This window comes from Phyllobates terribilis, unplaced genomic scaffold, assembly GCF_046119375.1.
Source record: "Phyllobates terribilis strain yellow unplaced genomic scaffold, ASM4611937v1 Scaffold_4__5_contigs__length_816908805, whole genome shotgun sequence".
Classification (NCBI taxonomy): Eukaryota; Metazoa; Chordata; class Amphibia; order Anura; family Dendrobatidae; genus Phyllobates; species Phyllobates terribilis.
This window is the reverse complement of record NW_027362764.1, coordinates 71,278,977-71,300,940: the sequence shown is the minus strand read 5'-3', so window position 1 is coordinate 71,300,940 and position 21,964 is coordinate 71,278,977. Positions and strand designations below refer to the sequence as shown.

Sequence of the window (21,964 nt, the reverse complement as noted above, 5' to 3'; positions counted from 1 at the left end):
TTATTTAGCTTCTCCGTTGCATAGGTAATAGCAATCAATGTATTTGGCACATAATGAGTGAACCATTTTTTTAATTCAAGTGGGTGTTGTCAGACAGTCTTCAGTGGGGGTGTGTACTTCTTCTCCCTGTATGATGCTGACCAATCATAAGCAGGCAGCAACACTGAAAGGAAAGAAGAACACACCCCACCATAGTTTAGACCAGATTTCTCAGTATAATGTCACACAACCTTATCTACTTGTCTAAACTTCTGCATGATTAGAACACACAGATAAATATCAACTTTCAGATAAGGTCACTATAGCGGGAGGGGCAGCATAATTGAGTTTAGCTGTATCACATTACAAACCCTGCTATCAGTTCTTCTCCTCTCCTAGCACTGCCAGCACTGCTATGCTGGCCCTTACCCACACTGCGTGTTTGGTGATGTATTAGTAATCACACTTATGTCTGTTGTGCTCAACTTGTACTTGCTCTGCAGTGAGAACAGGTCAGGGACTTATTATATCTCACACAGGAGTAGCACAGAACAGGCAGATTACTCCTGTGTGAGACATAATGACAGCCCTTATCTCATTACAGAGAAAATACAAGTTGCTTGAACATAGCAGACATACGTGTGATACTGACACATTCCATAATCAAGAGAGCTGATAGAAGGGTTTATAGTGTGACACAGTTAAACTCAGCTGCACTGCCCCTTCCCCCACACTGACTCATGCAGCAAGTTAGAGCAGGAGATCAGGTTGTCTGTCATCACAATTCACACTGATAAATCTGCTCTGAGCTATGATGGTAGCATGTTTGTCTTTCCTTTGAGTGTTTCTGCCTGCTTATGATTGGTCAGAATCTTACAGGGAGAAGAAGTACACACCCCCAGTGAAAACTATGTGATAACACCTACTTGGACTTGATCCATTCTAGAGACTAATTAAACATTAAGGTTTAGTTGATGAAAAGGAACAATATCAACAAAATGGTTGTTAGTTTTGACTAACTGATCACAGGCCCTCATAGTCTGAAAATACCGTGTTTGATTTTTTTAGCCAAAAGTTGATAAAAAAATCCACTAACAATCTTTTACTGAAAGGATATTCCAGAAAAGATCATTGTTCATTGTCAGGTGTTATTGAACCTGTATGGAGAGGTGCAATGACTACCGTATACCAGCATTGTATTGTATGTATTGATTAAAATGAGGATGTTAGCATACCAGATGATCTTTTGTGCAATAGTTGTTCAACCATCAAACTGATTTTATCTAATGTGTATGCACACCTTAAGGCTAGCAAAGTAAAACTTCAACACTATTAAATGCTATGCCACCTGTGCAATGCTGTTCAATAAGGAAAAAAATTACACGTTACATTCGATTTTTTTGCTATGGTCACGGGGTGGCATGTAACTTTTTCTCCAATAGAGAAACATTAAAACTGAGTTGAGATTTATGGCAACCATACTATCATTTTGTGGCATCTCATGGATGATTGTGCTAATTAATGTGCAAGTCTGAAGCAGATCACAAAGGGATGGGAACATAAAAAATGTAGAATTTGTATATAAGAAAGACTGATCATCATGTGACTTTCCAGCTGTTCACTTTTACAATGTTATAACTCAACAGATGTTATACCTCCTATTCCACGAGACATATAAATCATACACTTCTGACAGCAAATCACGACATTCATTTTGTAGCAGACAGAAAAAATGCTCAAAACAGTAACTGAGTCCAAAAAATTTGACATGAAACTATTTACATTTAAATTTTTTACAGGCATGGGTTTATGGACAATTTCTACACTTTTACCATTAAAAATTTTAATTTATATAAAAAATACAATATACCCCCATACCCATAAATTAGCTGACAGTGGAACTTGGGAAATTATGAAAATGCTACTTAATACTTTGTTTTGATTTTTTTGTTATAATTCATTTCCCTAATAATTACGAGCATATTGGTGGAGGTTCAGTTCCTGAGACCCCGACCAATCACTCAAAACCTCACGTGAGAGGTGCGCAGGATACAGAAGATGGGAGTGTACAGCTCCAGGCTGAGCGCGTACACAGAGCAGGCTACGGATTCATTACAATACATAGATTTCATAGTCTATTGAATCAATGCTCTCGAGCATCATCAGTTGTACACTTCTCAGGGATGGGGGCGTTGAGTGATCAGTCGGGGTCTCAGTAACTAGACTCCTACCAATCTGCTTGCAATTATTAGGGCAATTAAATTTGAAAAAAAAATAGTCAAAAGTTTAGTTGGTCTTTAAAGGGGTTGTCTAGGCTTTGTGGGGTTGTTCACATGCTGTGAGGATTCTCCGATGTCAGCGCTGAGAGCGGGCGGTCACGTGTCCGCAAGTATCGATTTGCTTACATGTGGTCATATGCCAACTAGACATGCTCGACCTCGCTCAATACAAGTTAATTAAGAGACGCTGGGCACGTCTAGTCGGAATGTGGCCGGAAGTATGCAAACAGGTAAAACGCTCTGTTACGGTTACGAGGGCCACCCGCTCCTGACGCCAGGATCGGAGAATCCTCATGGGTGGCACATGTTATGAGGATTCAAAAGTCTGCAATTACATAGAGTGATGTTATTGCAGACTTTAATCTCAATCCTAGACAACCCCTTTAATGTTTTTTTCTGACCCAAGCAATGTTTTGAATACATGGCATCTTCGAAAAGTAAAAATTCATAGATGCACATGTGCTTATATCTCCATATGCAAGTTTTAAAAAAACTTGACTCAAAATTGTCACAGGTTGACAATTCTTATAAGGTGCATATAAGACCTTATATAAGACCTTATAAGGTCTTATAAGGTGCAGGAGGGTGATCATATCTGATACTGATCCTCCAATTAGAGATCACTTATCCATTCTTATTAGTATAGCGAGGTGATAACATGAGCAAAGATACCCATTCCTGTGATAACTGAAGGTTGCACAATGGAGACATGACAGTTTTTGGATATATATGCACATAGGGTTTCTTTGAGGCTATCAAAAATGATGAATTTTCCTGAAAGTGCTTCAGGTATCTCTTCTTCCTTGGAGAGTTTTTGGAGGAGTTTTTCATTTTTTGGAGTGGTTTTGAAGAGGTTTTAAGCGTTTGTGAAGTTTTTTTCCTGAAGTATTATTTTGCAGCCTTTTGATTTGACAGTGTTTTATTTGGAGCATTTTCCATTAGTAGAAGCTTCAGGGAACTAACATGCACTTTCTTTTCTCCAACGAGGCATTGTTTAAGACCCGAAGTAGAAAGAAAAACACTCTAAAGACTAAACAGATGACCAGCAAAGTGGTTTTACAATAGAATTGAATAGGAAGAGTTCTGGAGCCATTTTTCAGGAGTCTTTTGGAGCCGACCTACCCAAAAAGACTCCTCGAAAATCTCTAGTGTCTTCTTTGTTCCTGGCTGTCACCTGCAGCTTTCGCGGCTTTCCCATCTCCAGTAAAGCTTTCCATCCATCTAAAATTGTGGCAATAATCTCAAAGCCTTGCTCAGTTCTTTTTAGTGACTTTCCTCCTTACTGTATATCATATAAAGCCTAAACAATAAAGTACACAAATAACATTTCCATTAAGTGCCTAAATAACGTTGCTAAATCATAAACTATTGGATGTAGCTACATGAAGTGCAGCTTCTTTTTCATAGGTGGCTTCCACCTTTAGTAATGTCTCCTTATGGTGGAGTTTAGTGAGCATGCTCTGTGATATGTGCAGAGGGCAGGACTGAACCGTCCCCATTACCGGCAGTCGATGTTGTTTCCTTTCCCTGTATTACTTGATTATATATGAACAGAAAGAAATAATTTTAATAGGTTTCTGCACTGAGAGGATTTCTAGTTTCCACATTCATTGCTCAAAATTAACAAAGGTTTATAGCCCGGGGCCAATTATAGGGAACTCTACTTTGTAAAGACAATGATTCTGAATGGTCTTTATAACTTTTTATTGCTGAACGTCGGCAGATTATGTGTAGAACAGGATGCAATTAGTTCCAACGTTACTGAGTCTAAATAATTAAAAAGGCAACTAAATGTTATAATTATTACATTTCTTAAAAAAAATGTAACATGTCTTAGAAAGATTTGTGATATCTAAAGCATATGAGTCTATCAATATTCATCCACTGGTAGTAAACCTTTATGGTAATAATGAACGGCTGTTATATTATCACTACAGTTTCTCTATGTGAACAGCTGTTGAATTCGGAACATATGGGTCAGATTGGACCAGTGACATTCCAAAGGATCCTCCAGTAATACCATAGTCGCATTGGTCCACTAGAACACAACTGGACCAGCATTCATGTGTACAGTGTCCATTTTAGGACATGATCAGATATCAAAGTCAAACATCAGAATGATGTCAGTTTGAGACTAAATACCCTGTGTGAGAGCTGATTTTGATAAGTGACTTTGATATGGGACGTTGACATCTGACTTTGATATCTTACTTTGATAAGTGACTTTGACATGTGACTTTGATGTATGACTTTTATAAGTGACTTTGACAATTGATAATAATAATAAAAAAGTCACTGTTTGCTGATAAGACTTGAACCCAAACTGTATGTCTAGAAGCCAGTGCACTTACCATTTAGCTATAAGCCACTTGAAGAAACCTAGGAGTTCTATTTGGTTATGTGATTTTCAGTGCAAACCTGTCTGAAACTCATTGGGACTTTCACAAATACCTCCTCTAAGCCAAATTCAAATGATGTGTGACTTGGATATGTGAATCTAATATCTGATTTTCTTCAAACATCAGAAACAGAACCACAATGACTTTTAGTCACCCACAGTATTTTCATTGTTGGTCTCATAAGACAAAAAAAGCTACTAATCACTGTTGCTTGACCATATGGCTGAATGGTAAAGCTTTAGGCTCACAGACTGGAGCTTTCAGGTTCAAATCTCAGGAGCAGAAGAACTTTTTTTTTGTAAATTATGCTGTAAAAGTCACTTATCAAAGTCACTTATCAATGTTATATGTCAAAGTGTGAGTTTGATATGTGACTTTGACAACTTACTCTGACACCTAACTTATTGTTTGCTTATTTATTATATATTATTATCTAACTAATCAAATAATGCACCTATAATTTAATGGTAAGGCATCTGTGTCATAGCTTCTAGTGATGCTGGCTGTTGGTTTTTCTTGGCTTATGAAATTAAGCATGAAAATACTCAGGGTGTCTAAAAGTAATTGTGATTCTTATTCTGATGTGTGGGAAAAGTCAGATATCAAAGCCAGGCATCACTGAAGTTTGTGTGCTAGCCAGCATAATTTAAAAAAAAAAATAGTTATTTTTGCTGCACCTGGGATTTGAACTCAGAACCTCCACTCCATAAAGGAGGGTACAGTAATTACCACTCTGCCATAAGCTCAAATGATGCTGGCAAATAGTTTTTCTTGGTTTATGAGATTAACTATGCAAATACTCATAGTTTCTCGAACTCCTTCTGATTTTGATTCTGATGTGTGACGAAATTCAGGTATCAAAGTCATTCATCAAACTCATACATCATTTGAATTTGGCTTATTTGAATTTGGCTTGGAGAATGTCTGTGTGAAAGCCCTGATTGCACTGGAAATAACATAACCAAGTAGAATGCCCACTTCCCTTTAATGAGTGTACAGCTCAATGGTAAGTGTGCTAACTGCTACATGAGTGCTTTTGGGTTCAAGTCCCAGTAGCAGACAGTGAACTTTTTTTTATTACTATTATTGTTTCAAACCAAAAGTATGTATGACACAAATGCCTTACCATTAAACTATAGGTTCATTATTTGATTATTTAGGTAGTAATATATAATAAGTGACGCACCCCTGGGCCTGTGTCGCGCAGCGTTGCGCACGTGGGAGCTTACCCGGAGCCGGATCTGTTGAGGGTTGTAGTCTCGTGGCGGTGACCCGGTCCGTGCCCAGGGAGTCAGACTAAGTGGCGCTGTATTAGCAGTAGATGTTGGACGACTACGCCACCCGTTGAATGCAGCTATGGAGCTGCCGCTGCAGGGCAGACCGCTGAGGCCGGTGGTAGGATTGTGCAGCGTGATAGTATCACCCCCAACGGGAGGGGTATGTCCTCAGGGCAGCCGACGTGGATGATGGGGGTAGTAGGAACCACTCAGAGACGATGCGGTGTAGTTCAGGGTCTTTACTGGTGATAAAGATAGACCCTCCCGGAGTACTGGCTAGCGATTGGGGCCTGGTCAGTCCTTGAGCAGATGGGATCTCCCCTGGCCAGGCGGAGTTGTAGGCCTCCCAAACTAACTGTACTCTTCTGGCTACCGTGCTAGAGGCGGGTATAAGTAGCCCACGTCCCTGAGTGTACCGTGTGGTGCTCACCCGTATGGCCGGTGACTCGGGGCCTTCTAGTAGCTTCCGCTCCACGACGGCGGTGCTGGTCCCATGCGTGTGACCGTGCCTTCGGGTTTCTTGGCCAGAGGACCTGGAATCCCCTGCCTGACGGATTCTGCTGCTGGGTAGGAGTTAGTCCCCACAGCCTCGGACTCCGGGTCCGGAGATAACTTCTCAGTCAGGGCGAGCTCTGCAGCTGCCAGCCCCTGACTCCTTGTAGTACTGCTCCCACAGAGCTCCTGATGTTCTTTCCTAGATCTGCTTCTCTTCTCTGTCTCTACTTCTTCTCTACTCACTAACCCTGCCTCAGCCCTAGGTTTATATAGGGGAAGTTCTTCCCCTCCCAGGACTGGGCAGGAGGTGTGGCATGCACAGGATCCCTGACCAAGAGACCTCCCACCTGCTCTCAGACATAACATTGCCATTACTGTGGAAACCAGACCCCTGGGGTGCCACATTCCCCCCTAGTGAAATTTAGTACTCCGGGACTAAACATATTTTTAGAAAAACATAACAAGGTATAAACAATAATAATACAATAAGAAAAACACATAAAGATGGTTACGGCGTGTCCGCAACCGGGTGCAGTCTTTGAAGAAAAGCAAGGTGTCCATTTCACCAAAACAGGGAGACGTAACCAGGTAGGGGTCTGTCCTGCCCCGAGTCCTTAACAGTCTTTAGTCCATTCCTGGGTTACGCTCCAACCATGTACAAAGGATTCCCGGTAAATCCACCAAAGACTCCCATAAATTACTAGAAACACATAATTATTTACAGGATATGGCCGCTCTCAGTCCTCGGCCAGTGGGGATAAGGAATGGCTGCTCACAGTCCTCAGCCTGGTTTAAGATAGGGGCACATGGGGAACAATTCACTAATCCCAACGGGGACCATATTTTAATTAGCAGCAGTCCTTGTACCCTTACGGGTAACTATTTACAGCTCTTTATTCACGCTACTTCCCTTCAGTAGCTATGTCCTCTTTGTGCTCCCTCCTGAGGGTAGTCCTCAGACCCGTCCGGGTCCTCTTGGCTTTCCTCGTATTGGTAGTACTGCAGCTCCTCCTCGGTTAGCTGGGTTAGTATCTCTGCGACAGTCCTCCTCCCAGGTGGCCAGGACCCTACCTCCCCTCGGGCCGCCCCGGTTAATTGGGCCACCAGGACGCTCACCCCCTGCTCCTCTGTGAGGGGGTACACCCGGAAGAGGCTATCCAGCCCCTCCCCAAAGTCATGCAGGGCATGCGACTCCCCTGAGCGCCGGGGCAGCCAGGCCGCCCCCGGGACACAGGGCATGGCGAAAGGCACGACCGCAACAGCGGTGGCGCTGGCGGGGGTTGAAGCGGTGAAGCTTTCCTCCGCATCCGGCATCCCCCTCCCCCCCAGTGGACCGCGGCCTACCTTGCGATGATCCCCCTCCGCAGGCCGCGGCTCCGCAGTGGATCGCCAGGGCCGAGGACCCCCCGCCGCGCTCCCGCGACGCCGGCGTCTGCTGGGCTCCCTCCAGGACCCTACGCAACGTCCGGTCGTGAGGCGGGGCCCCAGCTCCCGCGCGCCCCCGGAGTCCACGCCCCTCTTCTTCCCGCGCGGAGTCCTCAAGATGGCGTCCAATGGTGGGAAAACTCCACGTATGGCGGGAAGAAGGCTGAAGATGGCGCCGGATGGCGGGAAAACTCCACCGATGGCGGGAAGGAAGCGGAAGATGGCGCCGGATGGCGGGAATCTTCACCACAGGTAAGTTTGAACAGTCTTTTTCAGGCACGCAGTACCCGGTGGTTGCGGGCACGAAATCCTGCCGACTACGCCAAAAGTTGACGCACCCCTGGGCCTGTGTCGCGCAGCGTTGCGCACGCGGGAGCTTACCTGGAGCCGGATCTGTTGAGGGTTGTAGTCTCATGGCGGTGACCCGGTCCGTGCCCAGGGAGTCAGACTAAGTGGCGCTGTATTAGCAGTAGATGTTGGACGACTACGCCACCCGTTGAATGCAGCTATGGAGCTGCCGCTGCAGGGCAGACCGCTGAGGCCGGTGGTAGGATTGTGCAGCGTGATATTATCACCCCCAACGGGAGGGGTATGGCCTCAGGGCAGCCGACGTGGATGATGGGGGTAGTAGGAACCACTCAGAGACGATGCGGTGTAGTTCAGGGTCTTTACTGGTGATAAAGATAGACCCTCCCGGAGTACTGGCTAGCGATTGGGGCCTGGTCAGTCCTTGAGCAGATGGGATCTCCCCTGGCCAGGCGGAGTTGTAGGCCTCCCAAACTAACTGTACTCTTCTGGCTACCTTGCTAGAGGCGGGTATAAGTAGCCCACGTCCCTGAGTGTACCGTGTGGTGCTCACCCGTATGGCCGGTGACTCGGGGCCTTCTAGTAGCTTCCGCTCCACGACGGCGGTGCTGGTCCCATGCGTGTGACCGTGCCTTCGGGTTTCTTGGCCAGAGGACCTGGAATCCCCTGCCTGACGGATTCTGCTGCTGGGTAGGAGTTAGTCCCCACAGCCTCGGACTCCGGGTCCGGAGATAACTTCTCAGTCAGGGCGAGCTCTGCAGCTGCCAGCCCCTGACTCCTTGTAGTACTGCTCCCACAGAGCTCCTGATGTTCTTTCCTAGATCTGCTTCTCTTCTCTGTCTCTACTTCTTCTCTACTCACTAACCCTGCCTCAGCCCTAGGTTTATATAGGGGAAGTTCTTCCCCTCCCAGGACTGGGCAGGAGGTGTGGCATGCACAGGATCCCTGACCAAGAGACCTCCCACCTGCTCTCAGACATAACATTGCCGTTACTGTGGAAACCAGACCCCTGGGGTGCCACATAAGCAAATAATAAGTTAGGTGTCAAAGTAAGTTGTCAAACTCACATATCTTTGACATGTGACTTTGATAAGTAACTTTGATAATTGACTTTTATAGCATAATTTGCAAGAAAAACCAAAAGAAAGATTCTTCTGCTCTTGGGATTTGAACCAGAAAGCTCTAATCTGTGAGCCTGAAACATTACCATTCAGCCATAGGGTCAAGTGATAGTGACCAGTAGCTTTTCTTGTCCTATGGGATTAACCATGAAAATAATAAAAGTCATTGTGATTTTGATTCTGATGTTTGAAGAAAGTCACATATCAGACTCACATATCAAAGTCACACATCATTTGAATTTGGCTTGGAGGAAATAATTGTGAAAGTCCCAATGAGTTTCAGACATGTTTGCATTGAAAATCACCTAACCAAATAGAACATCTAGGTTTCCTCAACTGAGTTTATAGCTCAATGATAAGTGCACAGGCTTTTAGGCATAGAGTTTCAGGTTCAAGTCCCATCAGCGAACTGTGACTTTTTTTTATTGTTATTATCAGTTGTAAAAGTCGCATGTCAAAGTCACATATAAAAGTCACTTATTAAAGTCAGATGTCAAAGTCACTTATCTAAATCACTTATCAAAATCAGTCCTCAGGGTAGTTAGCCTCAAACTGACATCATTCTGATGTTTGACTTTGATATCTGATCATGTCCTAAAATGGACACTGTACATGTGGGGCCAATCACTGGCTTATTGATAAGTAAGTGATGGGTGTTGGTCAGATTATCGCTGTCGGACTGGCAAGGACCACAAGAGCAGAAGTACTGGATGGGTGAGTGATTAAATTGGTGAGTAATGGTTATTATATTGATTAACATATTTTCAACTTTAAGTACAAAAATCCCAGACAATCATTTTAATCCCCACTACATTAAAATATTACAACTAGGAATAACCGGATCCAAACTTTAAAGTTCTGCATTTGTACCGGCAGTTACTTGTTTGGTGCAAAACACTGAACACTGACTTTTCCCGGAAGTCCTTTGCAATGTTCAGAGTTCCGGGGAAAGTCAGTTGCAGAGAGAGAAAGAGTGAAAGAATCCACTTATCCGGGTCCACTCATCCCTAATTAGAACCTGAAAGGGCACTAGATGGGAGTTCTCGTTAGGAACTATATTGATATCCAAAAATTATATGATATTTGTTGGGCATTGTATGGTGCTACTCAAAAGCTTCTTTATTGTATCTTATGCCTTGTGTATGAGTATTATTTGGGTATGATACAGTGCTATTTTTATTATTTCTAGACAGTATAAAGGAATTGTTGGATCACCATATGTTGAAGAGAATCTGTCATCAGTATTTTAAACCCTTCAAAAATCCATGTTCTATAAATTTATTTCCATTGTCAAAATAATCTTAAAGAGAAGCTGTAATCAGGATTTTAAACCCCAAACTAATGGCACGAATATGCTGAGTAAATCCTCACCTTTCTTGTAGAAATCTGTTTTGCTATTTTAGAGAGATCCATAGATGAAATTGTATGCTAATGAGTCACAAGTGCAGTGGGCGGGGCCACTCTACTTTGTGCAGAGCGGTGACTGCTCCCTGCCCCGTCCCGGTGATTGGAAGTGATCAGCTGCACAGAGGGTCTAATTTAATTTCCCCCCTATAACCACTGCTCCAGTAAGCCGGCTAAAAAGTACGTAAATGCTATTTGCCTGCAGATTAACCCTATATCTACAGGTAAACAGTGTTTATGGTGAGACAGGTTCCCTCTAAAGGTGTTGTCCATTTTGGACAAACGCTACATTGTCAAGTTTCTCCTGGCATTAAGCTGATCAGATCTGTCATCTGTATTGAAACATCATAATAAGTGTTTTATTTCCTTACAGCGCCACCATGAGAGAAATTAGGAATTGCATGATGTCCATTCAAATCAATGTAGTAGTGCAGGACAAGATGAGTCCAACAGAGGGCGACACACTCTTTGTAAATACTGAGCACTATGGCAAGAGATAAGGATCCTGAAAAGATCATCCCCTGATTACTGATCCATTATGAGGATGGGCTTTGTAAAGTAGGGAACTTGTTACATACTAAATTTATTGCTGGGTAGGGTACTAAAAGAGAAATTAAAACATAACTTCCTGGCACAAAAATTGATTTTTAATTGCTGAGAAAATCAACTTTGAACTTTATGTAAATGAGGCTGCAAGTGCCCTGAGGGCAGGCTGATTCTCAGCTATTTCACTGATTTTCTGAATTACTGTCTGTCTAGTACAATCCTCATTTTCTTTATTAAAGTCCTTTCTGTGTCATCAAGTGTCACGCTGGGTATGGAGAGAACCCAGTGTATAACGACAGGAAAAGGGAAGGGAGCCTTACAAGTATGGAAAGGGGGAGTGGAGACCCCTAAACAGCTCAAACGACAAACCCCGACTCCCCTATGGACCCCTATATAGGTTCTGCACCTATCGCAGAGCAGGAAACCTGGCCCTTGCTGACCCTAAAGCTACGCCCTAGGTAGGGAGGGGGAGGGGTGAGCACTAGTCAGCCCCACTACAAACTAAAGTACACACTAGGGAAACAAACAAGGGAATACACTTAGCTACAAGATGACACCAGAGAGAAAATGGCAACAATCCACAAAGGAACTCCAAGGTAATTCTAGCCGACTACTAGAATTCCAGGCCTGAATAGAATCAGAACACTTTATCACCAGCAATTCTCTGGAGAAACTGAGTGTATTTAAGGATACAGCAAGGGCGTGCTAATTAGCAACAGAAGGTGAGGATCACCGCTGGGTCCTAAAGGTATAATCCCCAAGCAAGGTGAGGATCACCACTGGGACCTAAAGTGAGAGGGATCATGAAAGGATCAGGAAGATGTTTGCAAGGCCAAACGCAGCGACCTTCTACAGCCGGACCCGATATGACTGTCTGTCAAATCTGACGCACCCTTGAAATCAAGAAGAGATATGAGCCAAAATGGGTATGCCATTAGGCAGAGAATGACAGAAAAACCATTGCACTTGCTGGCAATCTGCTGCCTTTGGTGCACTTGCTGTCTCAATGACAGATTCAAGATTCAAAGTTCTTTCTCAGGGATGCAAGATCCATTTGTGACTAGGAATGTATGATTGGATTGCACTTGTCCTTTACTACCCTAGCCAGTAATGTAATTAGATCGGTGACCTTAAAGCTTCTGACAGATTTCTTTACATTCTCAAGCCTCAGTGAAATCAATAGATCACACCTTGTACAGAGGACTGACCTGGCTAATAATATGCTTATTGCTTACCTTTTCCAGGTATAAAGGAACGCTATAGCAAGTGGGAATACAAATAATTTCAGTTTGCATTAAGGCTACTCCAGTGTTAGTAGGTCACAGCACACAGTAATGTATGAGGAAGTCGTTTCTGACCTTAATCACCTGCAGTTTCCACTTCTTCCATTATCCTCTCTCCCTGAAATGCTAGAAGCAGGCTATTGCACACAGCTTGCCTTTCACAAACTCTTACTATTCCAAGTCCCATTAAGTTTATTTTTGTACATTAAGTCCGCACATTGGGCTGGTATTTCATTTTCCGGTAGAGCAAACACCATTTTTAATCTGCAAGTATTGAGTATGTGTTAATGGCATCTTAAGATCCTACTGCCGATACATAGAAACTGTATTCTTCATATTCTATCTAACATGTAATGTTATATCATAAAAAGTAAATGTTCCACGGTAGAATTACACCAGCAATATATAGTGTATATAATTATGAATTAAGCTACTGGGTCCTATTGTGAGTCTCACAAAACGTTAAAACTGCTGCACATACCAGTCCAATATGTTCAGGAACTGCCCGGATTCTTCTCATTTTTAACTTTCCATATATGTATATATTTTTTTGAATGGGTGGCTCCTCTTGATTCATTATTCCAGCGCTATAGGTGCTGGAACTTTCTTTTCTTGAATTATCAGCTTACATCACTCCTGCCATTGTCCAATAGCTAACAAATAAAGATGCACTCTGTAGCGCTTTAGCATGTAAACATGAAATGTATGAAATTTCAATTGCATTACTGATCTAGATAATAAGAAAAAATGGAGATGCTTAGCACAAAATTTGGCCAATTCATGCATGCCAACAACAAGGCAATTCAAATTTCATATATTTGAATGCAACTTTATTTGTGTGTTATGTATAGAGAAGGCGACTCTTAGTTTGCTCCTGTACATACCAGTTTTCTGTTTGGAAGTGACAGTCAGTCTTTTCTTAATTGTCCAATAGCTGTCATACTTCTGGATTTGAACCCTTGATTCTGTGGTCAGCGTCTCTTTCCGTTGAGCCACAACAGATACACCTTTTCTTTGGGTGTTTTAGCTCTGCTATCTTTGTTTCTGTCGGTTTTGGGTAACAGGTGTTTTTCATTTACTCTGTTTGTCCATCCTATCACCTTTCAGGTGCAGCTTTAAATAACTGCCCTACTGGTGTTTCCTGCTGGTGATAAGACTTTTTTGGATTTATTTACTTTGCTGCAGTTTGTGTTGGTTGCAGTAGTTTTGTGTGTGATTCCTTTTCTCCTTAGGGAACTGCTACTCTAGCGATCCTAGGAGCTGCTAAGGACATTCTGGGTAAGTGGGAACGCCATTGTGCTATCTTAGGGTGCCAACCTTCTCGGTGAGGCAGGGACAGACCAGGGTCAGAGAAGGGCTTTTCCTAATCTGAACAGGGGCCTGTCAGGTTCAGGTATTTGTCTTCCTGGTTTGTACGTTACCTGTGTGAATGTGCTCTGACAGTCATAACAATAGGTTTCCTAAGCTGAAAGCCTGCTTCTCTGTTCTGCCTGTATGCAGTCTGAAAGACAAGAAAGCAGGAGCAACCAGACAAAGCCCTGCACCTAACTCCTGTAACCTGTATTAGCGTCTCTCCAGCTGAAGATGGATTACACTTGACAACAGGCAGAAGGAAGACACTGAGTAACCAGATCTTTGGATGGATTTTTTGAGGGTAGGACAAAATAATTTTTAAATAAAGTGATTTGCAGATTATCTATTTAATACAATATCCATCAAATGAAGTCATGTTGTACAGTGAATATTTCATTGCACTTACAGCTGCTTGTCGATGAGTATTTGATAGAATCCCATGAATCTTTACTTTTTCTTTTTCCATTTGATCGATGTTGACCCATAAATCTCGACTGGCAGAATCCAATGGACCAAACATTCTGGACGTATAATACTTGTGATCCATGTCTTCCTGTAACACAGAAAAAGATTTATTATAAGGAATGTTTTTCTCTAAGATCAATAATGCTTTACTTTTACACAGTAAAAAAAAAAATCTCTGCAATTCGTAGCATACAAATAAAAGCATAATTTAGTATAAAACATATTTGTTTTTGACACACAGTCCGTATTGCCTTGTACAGAAAGGATACATTAACTATTCAGCTCGATCACTCTCGGTTGTTGTATTCAAATTAGATCGCTTATCATTTAATTATTTCCTAATATTAAGATGATAACCCTGACTGATGCAAGGTACCACAATGAATTATGGTCTCAAGTTACCAAATATTCCCTTCATTTAGGTCATGGCAATTTATTTATTATTAATACTTCTGAAAAGATAGTTGGCAAATAATGTCATTAATTGTTTCAAGGATAATCTTTTTGAGGTTAATTAGCTTATACCGATATATATGAGAATAAGGATTTTAGTGCAATTAACCTATTAAATAATACATCTGAAAGGCAGAGCATGAAAGTGTTTTGCGGAGCAATTAAACAAGAAATGAAGCATCTGAAAATCTTCAGATATCTTAAGTGAATGATTAAAACTCTAAATTTTGTGCAAGGTCAAAAATTACACGCATGAAGAATTGTTTTGTGCGATAAAAAAGACAACCAATGGTTTCAAGGTTTGGGGTTCAAAACTATTAGAAGTCTCAAAGACAGGGTTGTAACTACGATAGGTGTGGGGGTTGCAATCTCATGTGGGCCCTAGAGTTTTAAGAGGCCCAAAAAGTCCCTTTGGCTTATATAAAATCACCAATGCTATTAAAGACTTTCAATAATTAGGGGTCCCATTGGACCTTTTGCATTGGGGCCTATGAGATTCAAGTTACTTCACTTCTCAAAGACATCTAATATATGTACAGACAATGCCAGCAATACTACTCTTGCAGTGCTCTGTTTTCTGATGTTTTTCTCACATAACCATATTTCTATTTCTATTTAGTACAGATCCATTATACCAAGGTCAGACTGGCCCACCAGAAGACCAAAGGATCTTCTAGGAGTTCCAGTTTCTGACACAACTCTGAATTCTTTATGCAGCAAGATACCAAAATTCCATTGGAAAATAACCCATCTGGAGTAAATCAATTGCCAGTAGAGTCTACTTCAAAGAAAAAAGGCCAGACCAAGATCACATGCGGAGGTACTCCTATGAATTAGCAGACAAATGTGATCACTAGTGTTGCACGAACATGCTCGGATAAGGTGTTTTCCGAGTACGCTCAGGTGCTAACCGAGTAGCTTTGGCGTGCTTGAATACTATGTTTGAGTTGTCACGGTGGTATGTCTCATGGCTGTTCGAAAGTTGTAACACATGCAGGGATTGTCTGTTTGTTAGGCAATCCTTGCATTTGTTGCGGCTGTCTAACATAGTATTCGAGCACGCTGAAGCCACTTGGTTAACACCCAAGCGTGCTTGGATAACACCTTATCCGAGCATGTTCGCGCAACACTAGTGATCACTCATTGGCAAGGAGGTTACATCCACGCATGCAAAGAACATACGTATCCAAATTAAAGTGGCACCCCAGCCAAAAATTCATAACCCTACTAACATAGCTGAAAAATTTCGTTGCTATCATTGCTCATTATATAATATTCATGGATAGAGATGAGCAAACCTGAACTGTAAGGTTTGGGGTTCGTACCAGACACCTAGTGTCCACTGCTGAACTCTGAACATGGATTCCCGTTTTACAGTTCGAAAGTTCGGGGACGGGAGATCTCAGTGCTGAGATCTCAATCTGCACATACGCAGTCTCCAGTGGCCATTTTCCCGGAGACTGCTGCATTAAAACCATGTAAGTTCTATCAGGTGAGAAGTTTTCCACTTTATGGTCACAATAGTTTCAATTTTACTATCATCAGATGGTGCTATTCTCTCCCCAACCCCAAGTGAATTCCATATTCGGTCTACTTATGAGTCCTTTTACAATTTAGATCTGAGCAAATTGATTCGTAAGATCCTGCTCCAGCAGCCAGGTCAATTTTCATGACCGCTGGGTGGGAATCTTCACTCCACCTCATACCTGGCTCCTCTTTTGAGTAGGCAACTTGATGCAATGTCATCATTATGGTGTGCCGCACATGTGACATTGTGGCAGGTTGTCTAATCAAGAAAGGACAACCAAAAAGCGATAGCCAACAGCCAGAGATAATTTTATCCCAATGCACATGTAAAATAAAAATTTGACAACACATACAATGACATAGTCATGAAAGCTTAATGCGTAAACAACATACTGAACCAACTTGCTTATTTTTGGACAGCAGTACCGTATATTTCCGTAAGGCTTTACCTAACGTGCACTATTCCGCTACATAATTTGGTGATTTGGATATTGCACTTATTTTTGACCTTATAAATGCTCTTGACTTCTGTTAAGTTTTAATCTTGGTATTTTAAAAAATAATCAATTTAACATTTACATTTGTAAGTTCACATTTTCGTCCAACTAACACTTACATCAGGAAAGAAAAGATCTTAGCAGTTCTCCTGGTCTACTTGTATCAGATTTAGTGGTAACACGATCTGCCCTTCTTCCCAGATATCACACCACTTCATTATTTTAAGAAAAAGTTCTGTAACTCAATAAAGCATTCGGCTGGCAAGTACAATTAGTAATGTGACTATTCATTGTTCCTTGAGGGATGAAGTTTCGGTTTATTTACAACATTGCATCCCATTGAAATACAATTAAAAGACTATATCCAAGCCAAAAGGTGTTTTCACAGAAGACCAAATGTATTGCAAAATCAGGGGTTTTGAGAGTTGGAACTTTGCCTAGAAACAATTTAATATTCTCTTATGCCTCCTAACACATTTTGGTGTACATAACACCCTCCTGTGCCCAATTTCCAGTGAGGTCACTTTACGGAATAATGACAAAGAAGTAGTATAAACAAATAACTACTGTATTCAATAAGCACAATGCATTGTCTGACCAATGAAAATTATAATAACATTGTTTTATAGCTTTAACTGAATGAGAAAAAGTAAGGCTTGAAGTACACACACTGACAACTCGAGCCATTTTTCAATGTCATGGTCTATTCATTTATATTACAAAACAAGGTCGAAGCTTGATGGTAGAGCCATTTCTAGAAAATTTCGCTAACAGGGCAGAAATCCAAAAAGCACATGGACATTAAATTTTTCAACTAGATAATTTTCATTTTGCTAACTTAATCTACCAAAACATACAATCATTAATGGAGCTAAATTGTGACTTAATAAGACTGCTATCTCAGCAAGCGAGAAAGATCTTCTCTTCTACTTTCTTAAAATCAAGAACGAATCTCAGCAAAGAGAAGTAAGGAAACATGTTAGGGAATGTTTATTTTTCCCCTTGTGTTGGGATCCATTCCAACTTTGGCAAATATGGTGTGATCTACAATAATAAGGGCTAAAAGGGAACCTGACAGCTTCCCCAGACCCCCAAACCTCCACCATGTATTTATTGTTAGGGTGCACCTGACTAATTCTTCTTAATAATTTATGTCACTACAGCACACGGGACATCTACTTTCTGGTGGTGGATCGAGAACACTGAAAAATGTGCCAAAAAATGCCTATCTGGAGAGTAGAGGGGTTCAGAGCCATTTTGCTGGTGGTCTAGGGAAATATTAAAGTGACCTTCACTCTGGAGATTAAAAGGTGATTATACATTTCTCATATAAAGTCCCTCTACCCTGTATCCTCAGTTTGCCTCCTGCTGCCTTCTCTGTTCAGATTGGCATTTTGTCCTTCCAAGACGGCTGCCACAGTGACATGGAAAATCCAGGGATAAGTCTGAGTCACACATTTCATGCCTTTTCTACACTGTGGAATAATAAGGGCAGGAGAGGCATGGCTTAGATAGCATTGCACTCCCCGTGTCCTTTCGGTGGCTGTCTAAGAAGCAGCAAGAACAGAACAACGATCTGAGTGGCGGAGGCAACCAGAAATAACGAGTGATGAGCGAGCATTACAATGCTCGGATACTCGTTGCTCGAGTCGAGCAAATTTGGATTACTCGGGTGCTAATTTTAACATTTTACAACCTTATCTTGCCATGTGCTGTGTGGCACATCATCAGACACATGCATACAGTGCTGAAAAGACATGGGAACAGCATGGGGTAGACCTCTGGAAGCATCTCTGACTCACAGGCCACTGCCTAAAAGTGTGCCCATCATAAGTGATCCTTGGCGCATGCGAAGATGCCTCCCGCAATGCACCTGTCATTGCAGACTTGCAACAATCACTGTCCACGTCCTTGTCCCACTGCAGCGTTCAGTTGTCCCTACCCCATTCCTTGGAATGCAAGCGCAAGTATGCAGCCAGCCACCCACCCACCCACAGGCTGCCATACTATACTGCCAAATTTTTGACAGCTGCTTGCACTTGAAGTGTGGCCTTTTAGGCTCGTGGAGGCGGAACCTTTTCATAACCTCATGCCGGCGGCGGCCAGGTGTCCATACTCGGTCCCCAGCAGCCACTATATTCCCCGGTATCGTCTCCGCCTTCCACAAGCACGGGTCCCACAACATTACCCGTGCCCTCCCTAGTGCACTTACTGGGAAGGACCGCCTAACCACAAAAACGTGGACAGGTGAATGTGGCCAGGGATTGTACGGAGCCAGTCCACAACTTTTTTTGCTGAGAGTTATATTTAGCTCGGTGAAAGGACTGGCATAGAGGGAAACCGTATCTACCCTGCATGTCATTTCTCCCAGGAAATCCTGTAATTGAGCTTGTTGCAGAAGCAATGGCAGCCCGTCCAACATCAACTCGCACTTGTCGGTGGTGCTTTGAAACACACACACCTTTCTTTGAGCATTTAATTTCTTGAATACAGAGTTGGACAATGGCCTGATCTGTAATGCGTTTTGGGAAGTAACATGCATAAGCATGGCCGATCCACATTAAAAAAGCAGCCATAGAGTGTCCGGGAACCTTTCCCCACACTTTTCTTAGCCAGGGTTGCTTTTTGGCAAGGTTGGACGGGCCCACCAGAGAACCGGAGACTCCTCCGGCAGGCCCTGGCTTCTCCTTCAGGAGAGTTCATAGTGCCGAGGTGAGGCCATGATGATGATAGAGGCCACCATCTGCTTAGTTTTCTGTCACTTGGAATGCAAGTGCAAGTATGCAGCCAGCCACCCACTCACCCACAGGCTGCAACACTAAACTGCCAGATTTCTGGGCAGCTCTTTGCACTTAAAATATGGCCTTTTAAGCTTGTGGAGGTGGAAGCTTTTCACAACCTCATGCCGGCGGCGGCCGGGTGTCAATACTCGGTCGCCAGCGGGCACTGTTTCTCCTGGTGTCGCCTCCACCTTCCACAAGCACGGGTCCCACAACATTACCCGTGCCCTCCCCAGTGCACTTACTGGGAAAGGACCGCCTAATCACAAACACATGGACAGGTGAATGTGGCCAGGGATGGTACGGAGCCAGTCCACAATTTTTTTTGGTGAGAGTTGTATTTAGCTCTGTGAAAGGACTGGCATAGAGGGAAACCGTATCTACCCTGTGTGTCATTTCTCCCAGGAAGTCCTCTAAAGCTGCTTGCACTTGAAATGTGGCCTGAACGTTACTGCTGGTACTTTTCTGTGGGAATTTGCTTGCCTCCCACCAGCCTGGAATATTTCCAGCAAACTATGGTACGACGCCATGGTATTAGCACTGCCCCCAGTACCAGTAGCGAAGCCATCCCCAATTTCCTTCTCAGGAATTTTATTTGGTAGACTGAGTGGCTGCCCAAATACATTTTCTCACAAAGGAGCTGAAGATAGAGTGGTAGTAGGTGCAAGTTTCTCCAGCCTGTTAGATATTAGAGGGTGAACGTCAGCACATTGGATCAGTGGTTAGCACTGAAAACTTGCAGCGCTGGGATCCTGGGTTCAAATCCCAGCAAGGACAACATCTGCAAGGACTTTGTATGTTCTCCCCATGTTTGCGTGTGTTTCCTCCTCAGTAGAAATAGAGTGTCCAGGAACCTTCCCACACATTTTTCTTAGGAAGGACTGCTTCTCGGCAGGGTTGAACGGTCCCACCAGAGAATCCTCTGGTGTGCCTTGGCTTCTACCTCAGGAGAGTTCATGATAGCGCTAACTTTGCAACTGCTATGGGGCTCTTGAGCGGGTGAAAAAGGTTATTCCTCAGAATCAAATCCTCTGGTAGGCTCAATGTTTTTCAATCTGAAACAGCTTCTCAGTGGGAGTTGCATTTCACCACAGCCATATTCTTTAGCTCGGTGAAAGGACTGGCATAGAGGGAAAGCATATCTATCCCACCTGTCATTTCTCCGTCACCAGGTTCCACCCATTGTCACACACGACCATGCCTGGCTGTATGTTCAGCGGTGAGAGCCACAGATCAGGCTGCTGTGTTACAGCTTTCAACAACTCTGCAGTGCTGGGTGGTTTGTCAATTAAGCATTAAGCATGTTATCTTCAGCACAGCCTGTTGCCGCTTGGCCAAGGCAGTGCTGCAGTGCTGTCAGCTTGTGACTGATGTAGTCATTTCAGAGATGGAGGAGGAGGTGCATGAGTTGAACAATGTAATTACATTGAGGTTAAATTGGTGACGCTGTTTTTTATACTAAAGAAAGATCCTATTTTTTTGTTTTTTTTACGTTATTTTTTAAGACAATTGCCTTCACAAGGAAATGTCATTTTAACATTTTACAACCTTATCTGGCAATGTGGTGTGTGACACATCATCAGACACATCCTGTTTTATTTATGATGGAGGGACTCTAAAAGTCATAAAGCCTATTTTTATAGGGGCATCAGATGGCCCTTACTATTCTTAAAAGGCCAGCAGTCGGCCCGCGCTATTGTTAGAGAGCTATCAGCCGGCTATGCTTTGTTGTTCTTATTATTAACAAGTGGGTCTCCTATACTGTTATTGCATATCCAGTGACTGCAAGGGCTGCCAAAAATTTGGACAACCCAATACCCAATGGTGGTTGTGGCATTACAGTGGTTGCCCAAATCGATGGGAACAGTGCTCACAGTGAAACATGAAAAGCCGGCAATTCAGCAGCGGCATACACCGGTACCCGACAATTTAGAACAGAAAGAAAAGAGCATCACACATAGATTAGATAGATAGAAACATGTCAGTCACATATACAGTTATATGAAAAAGTTTGGGCACCCCTATTAATCTTAAGCTTAATGTTTTATAAAAATTGGCGTTTTTGCAACAGCTATTTCAGTTTGATATATGTAATAACTGTTGGACACAGTAATGTTTCTGCCTTGAAATGAGGTTTATTGTACTAACAGGAAATGTGCAATCTGCATTCAAACAAAATTTGACAGGTGCATAAGTATGGGCACCTCACCAGAAAAGTGGCATTAATATTTAGTAGATCCTCCTTTTGCAAAAATAACAGCCTCTAGTGGCTTCCTGTAGCTTTTAATGATTTCCTGGATCCTGGATGAAGGTATTTTTGACCATTCCTCTTTACAAAATAATTCCAGTTCAGTTAAGTTTGATGGTCGCCGAGC

At 42.7% G+C, this 21,964-nt stretch overlaps 1 protein-coding gene across 3 annotated transcripts in view; it reads right to left on the bottom strand.

The window, feature by feature from the left end:
• Positions 1-21,964, bottom strand: part of PLXDC2 (plexin domain containing 2) — a 782,113-nt gene that overhangs the window by 386,011 nt on the left and 374,138 nt on the right. For all 3 annotated transcript variants that reach the window (XM_073677477.1, XM_073677478.1, XM_073677479.1), the window contains one exon: positions 14,274-14,420. In XM_073677477.1, the coding sequence (XP_073533578.1) occupies positions 14,274-14,420 (147 nt within the window). The remainder of the gene's footprint in view (positions 1-14,273; positions 14,421-21,964) is intronic.